The sequence below is a fragment of the Chiloscyllium plagiosum genome, unplaced genomic scaffold (assembly GCF_037043375.1).
Source record: "Chiloscyllium plagiosum isolate Xiang-an unplaced genomic scaffold, Cpla_swu_hap1 HiC_scaffold_3, whole genome shotgun sequence".
Taxonomy (NCBI): domain Eukaryota; kingdom Metazoa; phylum Chordata; class Chondrichthyes; order Orectolobiformes; family Hemiscylliidae; genus Chiloscyllium; species Chiloscyllium plagiosum.
The window spans coordinates 12,472,027-12,492,985 of NW_028270141.1; the positions used below are offsets into that span (position 1 = coordinate 12,472,027).

General features: G+C 39.1%; 1 protein-coding gene across 2 annotated transcripts in view; it reads right to left on the minus strand.

Moving 5' to 3' along the window:
* The window catches only part of LOC122540991 (visinin-like protein 1), a 114,599-nt gene that overhangs the window by 4,183 nt on the left and 89,457 nt on the right, over positions 1-20,959 (minus strand). For both annotated transcript variants that reach the window (XM_043677402.2, XM_043677412.2), the window contains exon 3: positions 3,292-3,507. In XM_043677402.2, coding sequence (XP_043533337.1) covers positions 3,292-3,507 — 216 coding nt within the window. The remainder of the gene's footprint in view (positions 1-3,291; positions 3,508-20,959) is intronic.

Here is a 20,959-nt window from a genome sequence, read left to right on the forward strand (position 1 = left end):
TCAGTCACCTAGACCTTATGTACAGATCCTTTTTCCTCTTCGTTAGTCTCACAACTTCACCTGTCATCCATGGTTCCCTCACCTTGCCATTTCTATCCCTCATTTTTACAGGAGCATATCTCTCCTGAACTCTAATCAACCTCTCTCTATAAAAGCCTCCCATATATTGAATGGGATTTCCCTTCAAACAGCTGCTCTACATTCCCCAGCTCCTGCCGAATTTTGGTATAGTTGGCTTTCACCCAATTTAGTACTCTTCCTTTAGGACCACTCTCGTCTTTGTCCATGAGTATCCTAAAACTTATGGAATTGTGATCACTATTCCCAAAGTAATCCTGTACTGAAACTTCAATTACCTGGCTGGGCTCATTTCCCAACACTAGGTCCAGTATGGCCCCTTCCCGAGTTGGACAATTTACATACTGCTCTAGAAAATCCTGCTGGCTGCTCCTTACAAATTCTGCTCCATCCAATCCTCTAACACTAAATGAATCCCAGTCAATGTTGGGAAAATTAAAATCTTCTATCACCATCACCATGTTGTTCCTCCTTCTTTCTATGATCTCTCTACATATTTGTAACTCTATCTCACAATCACTGTTGGGAGGCCTGTAGTACAGCCCCAACATTGTTACCACACCCTTCCTATTTCTGAGCTCTGCCCATATTGCCTCACTGCTCGATTCTTCCATAATGCCCTCCTACAGCACAGCTGTGATATCTTCTTGACCAGTAATGCAACTCCTCCACCTCTTTTACCTTGTTCTCTATCCCACCTGAAGCATCGATATCCTTGGATATTTAGTTGCCAATCATGCCCTTCCCTCAACCAAGTCTCAGTAATAGCAATAACATCATACTCCCAGGTACTAATCCAAGCCCTTAGTTCATCTGCCTTACCTATTATACTTCTTGCATTAAAACAAATGCACCTCAGACCACCTGTCCCTCTGTGCTCATCCTCTGCTCCCTGCCTACACTTCCCCTTCATTATCTAGTCGACAGGAGGAATTAATCAGTTTGCTGGCTGGAAAGAAAGGTCAGTAAGTGGAATGGACGGGAGGAGGAAGGATTGGAAAGGGTGACGGGGGATGGGGAGGGAAGTTATTTGAAATTGGAGAACTCAACATTGAGGCCTCTACCTGTATTCACCTATCACTTCATCACTCCGCCCCTCTAACCACCTAAAACCCTCCCCCACTCCTCCCCCCATTTATCTGCAGCTCTCCTTACCCTCACCCCCAGTCCTGAAGAAGGGTTATACCTGGAGTGTCGACTTCTCCGTGTCCTGATGCTGGCTGACTTGCTGTGTTCTTACAGCCTCCTGCCTGTCTACTTTGGATTCCAGCGGTTTTTGTTTTGTCTCTTCTCTGAACATTAAACATTGAACATTGAACAACCAAGTGGAAAAATAATAATTTTTCTGTTCCAAGTCTTGAGTTTACTCGGAGCAGCAGCAGGACCAGAGTGGAACAAACCTAAATCCAGGGGCAAAGCTCCTCAGATGATACCGGGGCTAAAAAGTGACAAAGGGTAAAAGGATTGGCTGATTGGGAACCAACTTTAGAGACTGATTGATAGTACAGGGATCCAAGGTAAGTTGGCAAACTGGGTGGAAAATTTGTTTGCAAACAGGAGGCAAAGGCTGATGGTGGAAGGTTATTTTGTAATTGGAAGCCTGTGACCAGCAGTATATCGCAGGGATTGGAACTGGAACCTTTCTGTTTGTTATGTGCATTAATGACTTGGATGTGAATGTAGAACATATAACTAGTAATTTTGCAGATGACAGAAAATTTTGTGGTATTGTTGACAGCGAAGAGAATGAACTCAGTTTACACTCTGATACCAATCAGCTGGTAAATTGGACAGAAGCATGGCAAATGGAATTTAATCCCGACTATTGTGAGGTGATGCCTTTTGTAAGGTCTTAATATTGGTTAAGCGACGGATGAAATGCTGTGTGCATTTCTGGTTGCCACACAATCAGAAGGACATGATTACATTGGAGACAGTGCAGAGGAGATTCACCAGTATATTGCCTGGGATGTAAAGTCTCAGTTATGAAGGGAGACTGGATAGACTGGCATGGTTTGGAGGTGCCGGTGTTGGACAAAGTTAAAAAGCACACAACACCAGGTTATAGTCTAACAGGTTTATTTGGAAGCACTAGCTTTCTGAGCGCTGCTCCTTTATCAGGTGGTTGTGGAGGCTAAGGTCATGCTCACAGAATTTATAGCTGAGGATTTGTCAGTCTGACATAGCATTGAGACACAGACAAACTTCACACTTATTGTTAAAAATCTGAGCTAATTTGAGAATGTAATTTAAAATAAATTCTGGGATTTACATATCAAAGAACAGAAATCAGCATATCTCAATCTAAAATTGTTTACTGCATCACATCTCCATGACACTGGACCCCTTTAGCTATAAATTCTGTGAGCATGATCTTAACCTCCGCAACTACCTGATGAAGAAGCGACGTTCCGAAAGCTAGTACCTCCAAATAAACCTCTTGGATAGGCTGGGTTTGTTTTCCTTGGAGTAGAGGAGGCTGAGGGGGGATCTGGTTGAGATACGCAGAACTATGACATACATAGACAGATTAGGTGGTCAGAACATATTCCCCATGGCCAGTGTGTCTAAGGTCAGAGGGTACAAGTTTAAGGTAAATGATTTAAAGGAGATCTGAGGGGAAAATAAAAAATCACTCCTATATATAGAACATGCTACCTGAGACAATGGTGGAGGTAAATGCTTGTGTTAGATTTAAGAAGCATCTTGATGAGTATTTAAAATGCCAGGGCATAGCAGGAGATAAGTGTGGTTCGGTGTTTGGTTTTTGCCTTTTCATTTAATATTGGCAAAGACATAGTTGGCCAAAGGTGTATGATTTCATTGGTCATGGTGTTTATCATAGGTATGTTTATACTTAAATTGCAGGGGAAAATGGCAAGTCTGACTGCTTTGTATTTGACCTAAAACAGTGAGATACAATATATAAATAAATACAAGTTAGTGGATATTGAAGAACAGAACTGTAGAGATTTGTACGAGGTCAACCAGGTGGAGAAAATAGAATGAGTTCCCTGACTGGGGCTGGTCCAATCAGGCTGCCCTGGCTGACAGATACAAACAGTGGTGTCAGGGTCTCTGCTCACTCTAGAAGCTGCCTCTGAGATGTCTGCATCAGTGTCACTTACGATGCACGGTAAATAATAGTGACTTAGTGACAGGATACCTGACTTCATGAAGTTATTTCAAGAACTTTGTGGAACATTTTCTTACCTCTATGATCTCCAACATTTCAACTCTTGTAATTTTACCATCACCATCTAAGTCATACATGTTGAAAGCCCAATTTAGCTTCTGTTCAAAGCTGCCTCTTGAAGTGATAGAGAGAGCGCAAATAAACTCTCTGAAGTCGATCGTCCCATCACCGTTTTTATCAAAGGTTCTGAAGGCATGTTGAGCAAACTTGGATGCATCTCCATATGGGAAAAACTGTAGAGAAAGAGTATGTGTGCATTAATAAAGAATTCAAAACAGGATTCATTTTCAGTTATGTTTAATGTACAATAGATTTGATTCACTATAAAAGTTGATGATAATTATCTTAGGAAATTTCAGATCATCATCCCATATTGTTCACCCAAGTGTAAGCTTCTACTCCTTTACTCAGTAGAGACTGAATGAGAAGGTGGCCCATGTTAACTTCTAACTCCAAAATACACATTTTTAAAAGAATACTGTTGCAGCCAGAAAATGACTGCAGATGTAAAATCAGAGATGTTCAATTAACCTCATTCTCTTACTCTTTTATAGCCTCTAAGATTTTCCTTCAAGTATTTACTCGAGTCTGAATCTGCTTCTACCTGCTTCAGCAACAATATTCCAGAGAGCAACAACTTCCTGTGTAATACTACGTTCCCTGCTCTTGTCACCTCTAATTCCTTTGCTAAAATCTGAGTCCATTCGTTACCAACATTTCTGCCTTGGAAACATTTTCTCCTTATTTACTGTTATCAAAACATTTCATGGTTTTGGCGCATGATTTTGAACCTTCCCTTAACCTTTCTGCTCTGAAAAAAGTAAACTGAGTTGTTTTAGTCCTTCCATATCACCAAAAGTCTTTTATCCTTTCAACTGGGTTGATAATGTTTTTCCGCACCTCTCCCTGTTTTTGATATACTTCCATAAGTCTGGTTCCCAGCTGGCCACAATATTCCAGGTGAGCTCTAATCATTGATGTATAAGGCTTAAGCATAATTTCCACTTTTATATACTTGTATTCATAAAGCTAGGGTCGTATGTGCCATTTCAATATATTGCTAAATGTGCCTTGCTCCCCTCAATGCCTATAAGTACATGTCCAAATTTCTATGCTCCTGTGCCCATTTTGAAATTGTTCATATCACCTCTACTCATTCTTCGTAACATCACTTCACATTTCCTCGGGTTAAATTTCATCTGCCTTTTATCATTACGTCTATCTCCCGGCATCTGCTACTATTCTCTTTACAGTTTGCTTCTATTCTATGTTTTGTGTCAACTGCAAGTTTTGAAATTATGCCATGGATATCCAGGTTTAGGTCATTACTACATACTATAATACTTAGGCAGAATCCTTTGCAAGTTGCTGAAGTTAGACCTCTGATTATTCCTTGTGCTTCTCCACTGATATTGTTGACTTGATGGCATTACGATCATTGTTTCCCAGACGCTTCCAGACTTAAGCACCTTCCACTTTCATCTATCATTCTCCTGAACTGGCTCCAAAACTATTTCCTCCCTCATGAATAAGGAATGTTTGCAGGGATATTGGCCAAGAGCTGGTGGGTGGGACTAGTTTACTTTGGGATTATGGTCGGCATGGACTGGTTAGACCAAATGATCTGTTTCTGTGCTGTATGACTCTATGACTCTGTTAGAAACACACTGATCTAGAAAGTCCTCTTGTACACTCTTTCAAGAATTCTGTCTTCCCTTTGTCGTCACACCATCGCAGTCTTCTGAAGTTCATTAATTTGGCTGTAAATTTTACACCATTTGTTCCTCTATTCCCAATATGAATGAAAATTAAAACACAGTGATATGGTAGCCCCTTGAGTGTTTCTTAATCTTAACCAAATAGATTGAAGAAATTGGACTGTTCTCCTTAGAGAGAAAAAGGCAAATAGAAGATCTAGTAGAGCTTTTCAAAATTATGAGTGGTTTGGATAGAGTAAACAGGGTGAAGCTGTTCTTGTTGTAAAAGGAATAAGAACAAGAGAACACCAAATTAAAACAGTCTGCAGAAGAAACAAGGGGGAAGTGAGGTAACGTTTTTTCACTCATTAGTTAGGGTATGGAATGTGCCGCCTGGAGGTATAGCAGAGGCAGCTTCAATTCAGGCAGTCAAGAGGGCATTGGATGATTATCTGGATAAAGGATATGGGGAAAAAGCAGAAGATTTCCACTCAGAACGATGCTCAATTAATGAGCTGGTGCAAGCATGATGGGCCAAATGGCCTCCATCAGTGCTATTACATTTTTGCAATTCTGTGAAACAGATTCTGTCTTTGATCACTCAACCACAATATTTAAAGATGAATCTCCTTAGGCTGCATATTCTCAAGTTGTAAAACTGCAGTCAACAAGTGATCAGACTTACAGCAGAAATATTTACTTTTTTCCAGAATCTCTCCCCCATTGTAGGATTCTTAAATTTGCAACTTTTGTCTGCACGTCCAGTTTTATAACAGCATTACACTCCCACACATCCTTTCAAACTTCAGTACAGTGGTAGGACTTGTGAACTGAAGTAAATATTCAGCACAAACGCTCTTGAAAACGCTGAATAATGTTTTGAACACCAGGACAGCTAAGATATGGATCATATTATACATTCTATTTCTGCATCACCTCGGACCTCAATAAGGTAGTTTTATTTTATGTAGAATTATGATTGTTAACAAGTTATCCTTTCACAACAAAAGGTTTTCTGTGATGCTAAATCATATTGCCTATAAAAATGTATTTGACGGGTGAAAGGTGAGCTGTGGTGTCAGTCAAATTGTTCTCCAGAAGTTAGACTGGGTACTTAATCTTCTAACTTTTCTTGGGCAACTAGCTGCAGTGGAATCCTCTGAATTCTCCAATGTAAGTTGATACATTTGGAGAGTTCCAAGTGTTGGTCATTGGAATTTTCAATATCCTGATCAATACTGTCCCGATGAGTGTAAGATAACATTGGGGATTCCATAAATTCTTGATGCATAACTCCCATCTAAACAGGAAAATTATTATCTACTCATCAGAAAATCTGGGCTATTATTTGAAGCTTCGCTATTTTATTCAAAGTGCCAATCCACCTCATTGAATTGAATTGATTTTCCACCTTCTCATCATGTTTCTGGTAAAATTGGAAATGGGCCGATATGGTCAGCGCTCAGGTTTTTTAACACCATAGCCTCTCAATCTAACTCAACTGGGGGTTAAAATTGCTTCTTCGATACCTGGAAACACACAGTCCAATTATTGCTTGATAGTACAAAACCTAAGCGTTGCTAAAAAGAAAATTGCAATGAAAGCTCTTCATCTTACATTCATCGGGACAATAATGCAAGAAAACTAACTTTAGAAAGGAAAGAATAATTCACACAACATCAGTGTTGATTTGTTTGACTATGGTTGGCATGGAGATGCAGCAGGAACTGTCTCAGTTAACTGATTAAATTCAAACCAGGCAAATCATTAACAACAGTTTAGTAAGTGTTTGATCTAAAAAATAACTTGTGTCAATGTACTTCTCAGACTTTCATATAACTATGATAGTTATATAAAATAATTAAAAGTTTGGCCAAATTACACTACCATTACAAATTATTCCTCTACATACCCAACTAATTAGTTATAAATCTAACCATAGAGCTCTTTACAAATTCAACTATAAATGGCATTATAATCCTAATCATGGAATGCAGTAACCAGTGGGATGTATTAGTTCACAAATGTGGCTAACCACCATTGTTTCGTGTGTGAGGAGGGATGAGCAGCAACTACATCCTTGACAGTGATAATCACATCACAGGAAAGAATAAAAGTCGTAACCACAGATATCATTATAATCGTAACCATAACATTTATGATATATTTTTCATGGATTCTATGCTTGAATCTAAGGTCAGAATTCATCATTGTCCTAACAATAGAATTGATTTCACTTCCAAAACACAGAATTCATTGTGGTCCAAATCACAGAATTTACTACTCCCATGCAAAATAACTTCTGAAGAAAATGAGTTAGGATACTACTGGCACAGGGCCTCTTGAGACTGAACACTTTCCATCATACCAATTATTTAGAAGTCAAGATGGGTGTATATTGATGGGTGTAGATTGTAATACACTGTGCATAACATCAACAATTTGAATGCTATCAGAGTTTTACCACTTTTTCAGGAGGCAACTGTTGTTGGTGCTAGCTGCACTAATATTTGATTGATTGATTTATTGCTTTCACATGTACCAAAATACAGTGAAAAGTGTTGTTTTCCATGCTACACAAGCAGATTAAACCACACAAAGTGCATCAGGGTAGTAGAATAGAATGCAGAATGCAATGTTACAGCCGTAGAAAGGTGGGAGAGAGAGAGAGAGAGAGAGAGAACATAATTAACATTGAAGAGGTCCATTCAAAAGTCTGATAACAGCGGGGAAGAAGCTGTTCTTGAATCTACTCAAATGTGTATTCAAACTTTTATATCTTCTGCCCAACAGAAGAGGATGAATGAGAGTCTAAGAGACGTGGGAGAGGTCTTTGATTATGTTGGCTGCTTTCCCGGAGCAGCGGCAAGTATAGATGAAGTCAATGGATGGGGTGCTCATTTGCGTGATGGACTGGGCTATGTTCATGACTCTCTGTAGTTTCTTGTGGTCTTGAGAAGAGCAGTTGCCAAACAACACTGTGATGCATCCAGGTAGGATGCTTTCTATGCTGCATCTATAAAAATTGCTAGGAGTCCATGTGGACATGCAAAATTTCCTTAGCCTCCTGAGGAAGCAGTGACATTGTTGTGCTTTCTTGACCATTGTGTTGATGTGAGTAGACCAGGACATATTGTTGGTGGTCACCACTCCCAGGAACTTGATGCTCTCAATCATCTCCACCTCAGCATCATTGATGCAGACAGGGTGTGCCCTCCACTCTGCTTCCTGAAGTCAGTGACCAGCATCTTTATTTTGCTGACGTTGATAGAGTGATTGCTGTCTTTACACCATGTCGCTAAGCACTCAATGTCTTTCCTGTATTCTCTCTCGTTGCTGTTTGAGATATGACCTACAATGATGGTGTCGTCAGCAAACTTGTAAATGGAGCTGTGGAATTTGGCCACATTTCTCCAGAAAATGACGCATGATTTCAGAATTGAGTCTCAAATCCATAGGTTCTGAGATTTCAAAATTAGTGTGTTAATATATGTGAATGTATATTGCATTTATTTAAAATATTTCCACAGCAGAGATGAGTTAACACCTGTTGTAAAATATAATTTTATCAAGTGAGTGTTAGTACTGCATATAAAATGGCATACCAGATTAAACTTTTACAGCTTGCATTAGTCAATTCTGACAACATAACCCAGATGGTGAGCCTTGAGTCACATTAGCACAGGAACCATTGTGCTCTGAAGAATATTTATTCCTCTAACTTTCAATATTACTTAATACTTAAAAATGGTGGTAATGTGTCTATCTTTATACAGGTGTTAACAGTCAATATTAGCTGGGAATTTATGAATATACTAGAATTCAGTGGATAAAACAATCTTATGACCTTAATTTTACTTGATCATTTATTTTGTATTTGATCATTCTATCATCAAAGATAAAAGAAATAACAAACCTAATTCTGAACTGGGCAGGTGTGACGATAGTCTTCTCAATCTTCTTTTTGTTTGTAAAATGAATGCGGTTCTTTAAGACTTGTGCTCACAAATAGTCTACTATGTTTAGAATGATCTCTGTTGCTCTAAGTGCTTTCTGTACATCTGTAATGCTGAGGAACAATGGGGAGAACCTTGCTGAATGCAGAGTGGTGGGCTTGGATTTAGGGATGTGGCAAAATAGTGGGGCAGTGCATCAGGACAACTTCCCAAGATATTCCCATTACCCAGGGGGCTTCTTATATTTGGCTGGGAAATGGATTGGCTGCTCACTGAATAAAGGTTTAAGTAACAAACCAATTTAAATAACTGAGACAAACAGGCATACCATTGCCCAAAAAAGGGGGCCACCAACAACAAAGGTCATACTTGCCTTAATGAGGAGCCTAATGCCTCATCCACTCCCAGATAATAATTTTATCCCTCCAGGGGCCTGCATTTTGAGGTGTTTCAAATAGATACCCTCAAGGGCTCTTACTTTTCTCACTGGGACTGCTGAAGCTCTAGAGCTGTCAGCCCTGCCATTATTGCCTGCAGTATAGAGAGCACTACAGATGGTGAGCATAGGTACGACCAATTAGGTGTCCACTTCTGGGAACATAGCTCCCCAATCTGGCTCTTGGCAAGTGGGGGTTTGGAGCTTCCACTGGTCCTGATACTGAAGTGCCCAATCCTGTTGGAAATTAATAGATCAAGAAAAGGTACAGAGGACAGGAAAAAAGGGTGATGCAGAAATATTAAATATTCTTCAAATTATAGACATGATTGAAAATTAAAAATAACTTTAAAAGAAACTTGCTTCATGGATATAGATCTCTGTGTTTAGTAGAAAAAAAACAAAGAAAATTGTCAGAAGTACCTGAAAAATGCTCTGATGACACACAAGAGAAGTCTAACCAGGATGTCCATGTGGCATAGATATTTTAAAAAATGAATAAGTGTAGCAATGTGCACTTAAATAAACCTCTAACTTAGCAGAATGTATACAGCAATGACATTTGTCGTATATTTTCCTGTTAATATCAGGTTCTTCCAGAAGATGCACAAATAAAAGCAGTTAGTTATTACTACATAATTTCAATTATTTGTTTAAATAATGACATTTGAGAAAAGAACAGTGAAAATTGTATATCTTTGTTAACAAAATATTGGGCTAACTTTCATCCATGTTCAAAATTCTATATAAACATAAGTTGTGGCTTTTGATTTGTATTCATGAAGAATTATTTATTAAAAAAGAACAAATACCAGTTAAATACTTATGCTGAGATTACTTGTGAACTATAAAAAATAAGGCTGAACTGAGAAATTACCATCCAGTTATCTTTCACTAATTGTGATGTAAAAGGATACCTCCCAAGTATTTGGACTTGAAGATGGACTTAAATGTGGGAATTTTCATTATGATTTTTGTGTTGGGATAACCCAACAGTCCATATATATATATTACTGGTAGAGAGTTAGAGCTATTCTTTTTCTGACAGCCTTATTGTAAGATTAGCTGCTGAATTTTCTTGATACTTTTCAGTTGTTAAATCAGGCTCATTCCAAGAGATGATTAATTTCACCATGTAGATATTTTAAAACAACCTATTCAGATGTGTCATGTGAAGGTTGTTGTGGTTCAGTGGTAATGCCCCGACCTCTGCGCCAGAAGGCCTGCATTCAAGTCTCAGCTACTGTAAAGGTGTGTATTAATATGTCTGAACATGTTTGATTAAAAGCATCTTAAGCTGTGTTATGGCACACCTCTAGAGCAGGTGGGGCATGAACACAGATCTTCTAGCCCAGAGATTGGAACACTACCACTCCACCTTGTATCCTGATATATAGTACTTGCATGTTGTTAACTGAACACTAGATGGCATCCGAAGTGCATAAGCACATGGACCTGGGGCTCTGCTTCAATTATGCCCCTTTTTTGCAACAGTGCATGTATTGTAAAATTTTGTAAGTTTTAACTGTCCATTCCATTCAGTGCAAGTCAAATTTCTAACACATTTTCCATTAATTATAAAAGTACTGCATGAAAAATAAACCCTGCCTCAGGGCAAATTAATTGCCATTGGGAATTTCTGTCAATTTACAGTACCCTTGATTTCAGGATACATCTAAAAATGATGCTGGATATTTTGAGTTGAAGGCCAAAGAGTGGTAAACATTTACATGGACTTTACTAAAGCTTTTGACAAGGTTTTGCACAGTAGACTAATTAGTAAAGTTAGATCACATGGAATTCAGGGTGAGCTTGCCAATATGATACAAAACTGGCGAGACGGTAGAGGACAGAGTATAGTGGTGGATGGTTGTTTTTTGGACTGGAGGCCTGTGACTAGCAGTATTCCACAGGGATTGGTGCTGGGTCCACATTTGTTTGTCATTTATATAAATGAGTTGGATGAGAATATCGGAGGCAGGGTTAGTAAGTTTGTGGATGACACCAAAATTGGTAGTCTCACAGATAGTGCAGAAAGTTACCTAAGATTACAAAGAGATATTGATCAATTGGCTCAATGGGCTGAGGAGTGGCAGATAAAGTTTAATTTGGATAAATGTGAGCTATTGCATTTTGGCTAAACAAACAAGGGCAGAACTTATACAATTAATGGTAGGGTCATGGGTAGTGCTGTAGAACAGAGACTTAGGGGTTCAGGTGCAAGATTCTTTGAAATTCTCAATCACTGGTATACAAAGTGGTTAAGAAGTCATTTAACATGCTTGCCTTCATTGCTTAGACTTTTGAGTATAGGAACTGGGACATCATGTTCAGGTTCTACAGGATGTTGGTGAGGCCTCTTCTGGAGTACTATGTGCAGTTCTGGTCACCCTGCTATCGGAATGATATTAAATTGGAAAGGGTTCTGAAAAGATTTACCAGGATGATGCGAGGAATAGAGTTATAAGGTGAGGCTGGGACTTCTTTCACTGGAGCATAGGAGTTTGAGGGGTGATGTTATAGAGGTTTATAAAATTATGAGGAGCACAGAAAAAGGTGAATAGTCAAGATATTTTTCCTACCACAGAGGAGTTCAAAACTAGGGGTCATATTTTTAAATTTTTAAAAGTTTTACAAAGGTCATGAGGAGCAACCTTTTTACACAGAGAGTGGTTTGTGTATGAAATGGCCGGCTGTAGTTATGACTGGATAGGTGAAAGTTCAAATAAGTTAGGCCTGTGGCACTGAATTCACCAATGGAAGAAACATGGTGGAGGTGACTATGCAGTCAAAAGTGGCAAAGGTTGCAGAGAAGTTGAAATGGATTCGAAGACACAGTCCACCACTGGCAACATATACAGCACTTAATTATGTTACAGATGCAGAAATGATGTGACTCAATTTCCCCCCTTTCCTTCATTTCAACTGACTTCAACGAGATTTTATTATAAAGAACTGGTAGCTGGTGGAATTTAAATGAAATTCATACATCTGAAATGTGGAGCTACTCTCAGTAATGGATACTGTTTACGGCTGTGAAAAACATATCTGGTTCATCATTTTCCTTACCTGGTCTGACCTACATTGTGTTTCTAGACTCACTGCAAAGTGATTGACTCCTAAGTGCCCTCTGAAATTGCCCAGGGAGACAATCAGTTCAAGGGCAGCTAGGGATAAGCAAAAGGAGCTTCCCTTGTCAGCAACACCCACATCCCATTCAAAGATAAAGGACAACTGACAAGGTTCTTTGCAGGTTTAACTTAAAAGAAACGCTAAATGTTTATTTTCTCAGCATCTACTCATTCATGCAAAACATACCCACAGTGGAAAAGAGATGTGGCACATGTACATATATATATATATTAAAGTATCAAAATGTCACTTCTATTACAAGTCTTTGAGGAGGAAACAATGCGGCCAGAGGATTCCTTCTCAGTTCCATGAAGACAATGCAAGTTTCTAGTGATTAAGTCTCAGTTTCTTAATCCAAGCAACAACAGGCTTTTGTTTTATTTCTAGTTGAAGATATGGTCAAGCCTCTAATGAAGAAAATGAACCAACATCTCTGCCTGTACTTAAACTTCAGGCCACGGTTTTTCCTTTTGTTGAGTGTAAAGTCTTCCTTCTTTAAGCTGTGTATGGCAGGCTATCCATCCTGGGCTGTCCTTTTGAATTAAGAAAGGATTTGTGATAGGAAATGCTTGTCATGTGTCTACAGGATTAGTGTATCCATTGTCCACACAAATACTCGGATGGACTAGGCAGTTTTCACAAACTACAGAATGTTTAATATTCCCATCAACGGTACCTTTATTTGCATTTCCATTTCCTTGAGACTGTTTAGTCGCATCAGATATTGTTATTTTGAATCACTTTAATTGGAATGGAGAGGGAGAGTCATCAGCACCTCGCAAGGTAGTTTGCATTTTAATTAACTTCCCAGAGACATCCCCAGAACATGAATTAATCCCTGTCTGTACAGACATTGGAAAATCAGGTCACCTGACAATCTTGAGTCTGCCAAGGTAAATTATCCATTTTCCAAGCTGATTTTTAGAAGTAAAATGCCTACCTTCTTCATAAATTGATGGGCCTGTGATGTGGGTTAAACTATATTTGATTTTCACAAAGAAACATTTGTTCAACTGTCAACTGTAAGCACTCATAGATTTCATAAATATCGTGTAAACATTGCATTTGTTAAGGGAACAGCCCAAGACTGTATTTCTGTTTCAGACGTGGAAACTGTCACGATGAAAACAAAACTCAGGTCTAATAATAGCGATGTAAACATCGAAATAGGAATCGGAAAGTTTGATTATTTAAAGAGTCACACAGCATGGAAACATACCCTTCAGTTCAACTCGTCTGCGCCAACCAGATATCCCAATCTGACCAAGTCCCATTTGCCAGCATTTGGCCCATTTCACTCCAAACCTTCCCTATTCATATGCCTATCCAATACTTTTTTTTAAACCAGCTTCCAATACTTTCTATAGCAGCTCACTCCATACATGCACCACCCTCTGCGCGATAAAGAGTTACTCCTCGGGTCCTTTATAAATGTTTCCCCTCTCACCTGAAATCTATGCTCTTGGCTACACAATTATTGTTATGTCAATAAATGTTTGCTGTGGCAAGAAAATTCCATCTTTAACATACTTTTGTATTTTGGATTTCCTACTTTACTATTACCATTAGATAGCATTGTTTAGTGCCCAGACATTTCACAGCACCTTTAACGAAGACAAATGTGCCAAGTTACTTCATAGAATTATGTAAACAATTTTATTTGATGAATAAATAGCCATGTATATAATGGAACATACCAAAAATTACTAGAGCTTACGAGAATATGCAGAATAAGTATTCAGTGAAAGTTTCAGACAAGAGTTCTTAAAGCAATTCATCTTATTAGTTAAACACGTTCTTTCCAGTAGCAAATAAAATCAATGCAAAATTGTTCTGGAGAGTAATTTAGTGCTAGCATAGTCAATGGAAATGGGTGATGTTGACATGTTCTAAAATATGAACCAAGTAGTGTTGTTTTCCAGAGACAGACCCACAAGAACTAGTATCTTTCCAGCAATGATGTGGAGGTGCCGTGTCAGACTGGAATGGACAAAGTTAAAGATCACACAACACCAGGTTATAGTCCCAACAGGTTTATTTCAAAGTACAAGCTTTCAGAATGCAGCTCCTTTGTCAGGTAGCTAGTGGGGCAGGATCATTAAACACAGAATTTATAGTAAAAGATCAAAATGTCATACAACTGATGCGAAATATTGAACAAACCTAGATTGCTGTTAAGTCTTTAATCACTTTGAATGGGGATGCAAGTTTCAATTCATTAATATTGTTTTGAAAAATGTGGTGCTGGAAAAACACAGCAGGCCAGGCAGCATCCGAGGAGCAGGAGAATCGACGTTTCGGGCATAAGCCCTTCTTCAGGAATTGATTCCTGAAGAAGGGCTTATGCCCGAAACATCGATTCTCCTGCTCCTCGGATGCTGCCTGGCCTGCTGTGTTTTTCCAGCACCACATTTTTCAAATCTGGTACTCCAGCATCTGCAGTCCTCACTTTCTCCTCCTCAATTCATTAATATGTAAATCCTAGAACTTCTTTCAAGTCACAGTCCTGAGATAACTTAAGGTTTATCAGTGTAAAAAAAGTGATATCTCAGCTCAGACAATGCATTAAAGGTGTGAGGTTAGAGTCTGTCGGTATCCCAACCTTGAGTCAGACTGGTTCTATTCCCAAAAGAGGAATTTATAAAATGTTACATGCACTGACTGCTTACAGATTGTGTGTTTTTTGAACAAAAATCATTCTAGTATCTGCAAATACAAATTCACCCCATAGACCTACGTGTGTATGTATGCGTGCGTGTGTGTGTGTTTGTGAGAGGGGGTCTTGCGTGTAATCGTGTGTAAGAGTGCGTGTATGAAAGTGTATAGTTAGTGGAGACACCTGTAGTGTGACGTGAACCTAAGATCCAGGTTGAGGTCATCCTCATGGGCACCAAACCTGGCTCAGTGACTCTGCATTGCTATGTATCCCAAAGTCCACCTTGGAGGACGGTCACCCGAAGATCTGAGGCTAAGTGTCCTTAACCTACAGATTGTGTGCTTTTTGAACAAAATAGAATAGATTTACAAATGCAAATTCACCCTATAGATTTGTGTGTGTGTGTGTGAGTGTGTGTGAGTGAGAGAGAGAGAGAGAAAAAAAAAGTGTGTGTGCACGCGCATATGTGGTTGATAAAGTGTGTCCAGCAAGGTAGGTCACGGGAAAAAATACAATGCTTTAAAGTGTGAATCCAGTCACTCTGGTAGGAGAATAAAAGTTAAACCAGGATATTGATAATCTAGAAACTGGGAAAAGTGGGCACTCAGAGGGATAAGAGTGCAGTTGTTCATGAATCACCAAATAGTAACATGAAACGGTATAGCAAGCAATAGAAAGGTGAATAACATGTTAGAGCTGAAAAATGTATTGCTGGAAAAGCGCAGCAGGTCAGGCAGCATCCAAGAAGCAGGAGAATTGACGTTTCGGGCATAAGCCCTTCTTCATTCCTGAAGCAGGGCTTATGCCTGAAATGTCGATTCTCCTGTTCCTTGGATGCTGCCTGACCTGCTGCGCTTTTCCAGCAACACATTTTTCAGCTCTGATCTCCAGCATCTGCAGTCCTCACTTTCTCCTGAATAACATGTTAGCCTATATTACAAATGTAATGGAGAGTAAAGATGTCTCGCTGTACTTGTAGAGGCGACCTCGAGTACTGCATGCAATTTTGGCCTTTTTACTTAAAGAAGGATATACTTATCCTGAAGGAAGTACAACAAAACTGTTTCCTGAGTTGAGGAGATAAAAGATAGGGTTTATACATCTCTATGACTCTTATCAGCCTAACTCCTCCATGCCCACCAAATATCCTATATTAATCTAATCCCATTTACCAGCACTTGGCCCATATCCCTCTAAACCCTTTCTATTCATATGTCCATCCAGATACCTTTTAAATGTTGTAACTCCACCACTTCCTCTAGCAGCTGATTCCATAAACGCACCACCCTCTGCGTGAAAATGTTGCCCCTTAGGTCCTTTTTAGATCTTTCCTCTCATCCTAAACTTATGCCCTCTAGTTCTGGACTCCCTCAATGCAGGGAAAAGACCTTGTCTATTTACCTCATCCAAGACCCTCATGATTTTATAAACCTCTATAAGGTCACCCCTCAGCCTCTGACGCTCCAGGGAAAACAGCCCCAGCCTGATGTTAAGACAGGAGATGAGCAGAATGAGAGGTGACCTCTTTGAAATATACAAACTTCCTAAGGGGTTTGACAGGACTGACACTAAGAAAAGGTTTCGCCTGCTCTGGACACTGAGAACATGTGGTTCCACAGATTAAGGCTTTGTTAATTAAACTTATTGATTCAAAAGGTTATGCTTCTTTGATATTATCTACCTCAGAGTGTTATGGATGTTCAGCTGATAAGTAAAATGTAAAAGTCACCATAGGTCTGTTCTTTCATTTGAGAGAGATATCTGGTGGTGGCTTAACCTGAGGGTCATTATGCCTTAGGCAAGGAGCGAGGTCAAGAAGGTGTGACCTTCATGGTGGTCTCAGCTAGTGTGGGAAATCGAACCCATGTTGTTGGTGTTATTCAGCATCGCAAGCCAATTGTCCAGCCAACTGAGGTAATTGACCACTTTCTTCACTATATTCAGTCAGAAGTCACATAACACCAGGTGATAGTCCCAGCAGGTTTGTTTGAGATCACAAGCTTTTGGAACATTGCTCCTTCATCAGGTGAAGTGAAGGTCAGACTTCACCTGACGAAGGAGCACCGTTCAGAATGCTTGTTATTTCAAATTAACCTGTTGGACCTAAACTGGTGTCATGTGACTTCTGACTTTGTCCACCTCAGTCCAACACTGGCACCTCCACATCAAGTATATTCAGGAGAGAGTTCTATAGATTTTTGCGTACAAAGGGAATTAAGGATTTGAGAATAGTATGAGAAGGTGGAATTGAGGTAGAAGAAGGTGTGATATTACTCAATATCAAAGCAGGTTCTTAGGGCCATATTGCTTGCACTTATTCCTATTTTTGTTATTCTGTGTCCTGAATACTATGATGTGGAGATGCTGGTATTGGACAGGAGTAGACAAAGTCATAAGTCGCATGACACCAGGTCATAGCCCAACAGTTTATTTAAAATTACAAGCTTTCAGAACCCTGCTCCTTTGTTATGTGAGACAAAGAAGCAATGCTCCAAAAGCTTGTGACTTTAAATAAACCTGTTGGACTATGACCTGGTGTCATTTGACTTCCCAAATACTAACCATCAAATAGCAGAATAATTCGCATTCAGATGTCATTAAAGTTTGGTTACAAATAATATGAAGATATTTAGGACAATCAGTTTCTAAAGAATATTCTATCTCTAACATTTAAGTCTCGTAAGTTAGGCTCATGATTTTTCCAGAGTTATGAAGACTTTGCAGAGCTTCAAAATGACAGCCAGGAACCGGCCAATGCCCAATTCCAACAAGCAATTTCTTCCAGAAATAAAATGTTGACTCATACCTGGGGAAAGCCCAGTCTTAAACCAAACAAACTCAATGCCAGTCCATAGCATGTCAGTCAAGAATTTATGGGAATAGTTTTGAAAGGTGGCAAAGGCTGTATAACTGTCATGATGCAGAGCTATTAAATCCCTAGCCTTGTAAAAATTAGAAAAAAAAACTAGACATTAGTGAGCATCAAAACAAAATTCTTCTTGCAGTTTGTTGATATTTCCCTAGTGGCTCTTAACGAATACCTGGCTGATTTCCAAAAGCTACAATTATCTCAACAGCAGGATTCTCAGTTCTCCATTTAATCTTTCAAGAGGATATTAATAGTTTCCCTTCCTTTATTTGGGATCTAAGTAAGTTTCCTTTTGTGGGTGATTAAGCATTTAAGAATTTAAAATGTCACATTGGATGGGTTTTTATGAATAGATTTCTTTTACCAATTCTTGATCATGAAATTTGTATCAGATTTTTAAAACTTTTATTTAACCTCCAGAATGGCTTGAGGCAACTCCAGAGTGAATGTAGGGTGATGTAGGATTTGAATGGGATTGAGGGAATGTGAGGAGAAAGTGAGGTCTGCAGATGCTGGAGATCAAAGTTGAAACTTTATTGCTGGAACAGCACAGCAGGTCAGGCAGCATCCAGGGAACAGGAGATTCGACGTTTCGGGCACAGGCCCTTCTGAGGGAATGTGAGGCATGAGGCCCACAAGGTGTACAATCTTGTAACACAGCTAAACTGAAATTCCAAGTTTCGATTTACATCACACATACCTTGTCTCCAGGCTTCTCAATTCTATTTAACTGGCTGCTCAAGAACAAGCATCAGCAACATAGTTATAAAAATTTCTAAGCCGGAAGGCATTTAGTCTGCAATAGCTGAGATTAACAGAGCACTGAAGATCAAACCATCAGGAAGGAGAATACTGCATTTCTTGATGCTATCGACAAATGTGAATCGTTACTAAATTTGTATAGTATTATGACTTGGCAATTTATATATTTATTAGTTTTGATTTGCATCTTCTTATGAATCTTCAAAGCTCCATAAAGCTTAAGAGCTTCTGACAGATAGTAGCATCTGGAATTATGAAGACTGCTGCTCTAAATTTGATTTATCAAATTAACTCATTGCTGAATTACAAGCCTGCAGATTATAAATTGGCTCAATAGTAGTTATATTGGATTCTAGTTTAGAAACAGATTTAGTTCCTTAATAATGGAGCTTGAAGCTTGTTTAAGAATTATCCATTGGTTGGTTGGGAGCTGATCTCAATTGAGTCTCTATGTTGTAATTGTACAGATTTGCATTCCAACAGTGAGTCTCACTGCCAAAAGCACAGATCAAAAATTATACCGTGCACTGAACATTATCAGTAAACCATTTAATCACAGACAGCTCATCCTTCTGCAGGAAGGAATCCTGTATATGCCCTGGGTAACTGTTCTAGGGAATTAAAAAAATAGAAAACAGCAGGCAACACAGCAACCACAGCCAGTATTGGTATGCTGTACAGCTAGAAGGCATACTCCTGCTGAGCTTACATCAAAGAAAAATAACTTTTTAAACCTTACTTTTTTGGTGACAAGCACTCATTAGTCTATATCCCTGATAGGAAAGCCTCAGCGGAGTACAGAAAATGCATTAAGATTTACAGAGAAAATGATAAAGCTGCTGGATTTGCAGGTGTATAAGGAAAAGAGTATAGCAGTCCTGAGCAGGCGATGCTATGCTTGATGGCAGCGGCATGATGGGCAGAATGACTACCTTGTGGACTGTGTTCAACTATTGACTGACTTTGGATGGAATTAATTTAATGCACCAAGTGGACAGGCCTGACCAGCAAGAATGGATGATTATGGCCCCAATTTTCATTCCTGGATTGCATGTGCAGAGATAGAGAAATCCTGGCTCTGCAAACCTGACCTTTAAACAGGGCAGTCCACACTTCCAATCAGCAGACTGTGGAAGTGGGGGTCAGTCTGGGTGACCCAGGAACAATTACGAGGCTGGCAGTTCCAAGTCAGTCTGTCTTGAAGCTCATGCACTATGGTCAAAGCTTAAAAAGTGAAAGGTTGCAACACAAAACCGGCTGCCTCTTGCTCATTCTCCCACCCATCCCCCATACACTTGTGATACCACTGCCATAACATCATATGCCGGTGCATCCTCCACCTATTTAGAAATTGTTCAACACCCATTACCATCCCTTTGCCACCTGATTACCTCATTTACCCATCTCCAACAGCCCCTCATTAGCCTTGTCTCACCCTACACACCCCCATTATCCTCTTGACATTTTATGTTTTCTTTACCCCTACCCCTCACCTGTTGTCTTTCCCTCTCCAGTCAACTCACTTAGTACCTACCAAGGACAAACATTAGGAGGCTTGCTGACAGGGTCTGTTGTAGATGCCACCATTGAAAAAAAAAGAGTCAATAAATTGAAATATGCCTTTAACTAATCCCTTATGAAAATAAATATTTCAGCTAAGCACTTAATCCCTTATGAAAACAAACATTTTCATTCAATCAGCAGTTGGAGCTGTCCATCAAAATGGTCACATCATAGCACTCCAATTGTGAAAATGAAAGTTTGAGAAATTATTCAAGTAGTGCAGATTCTAAGCTGATTTTATGTGAAAAAGCACTTTGAAATACCTAGCACACTTTCTTAATTCCACACCTCTTTCCGTAATGAGTTGATACACTTTTTTATGTACAAGTACACGCTTTCACAATCCCAAATGGTACCTTACCTGCACCAAAGGGTTCCATTCTTCAAAAGCTCAAAGAATTAGTTTACTTAAGAAGTGCAGTGACAACAAAGTGATATAGAAGGAAAGTCGCTACTTAATAAAAGGATGCTCATTTGTATAATGTTAAGAGTCATGATATTCTTTATATCTAAATATCTTGTTAAGTTCTACCTGGAATATTTAATGTTATATATGTTTAGCATTAGTTTTACAGCTACTTATCAAAATATTTATATATAAAAATTGCAAGGAT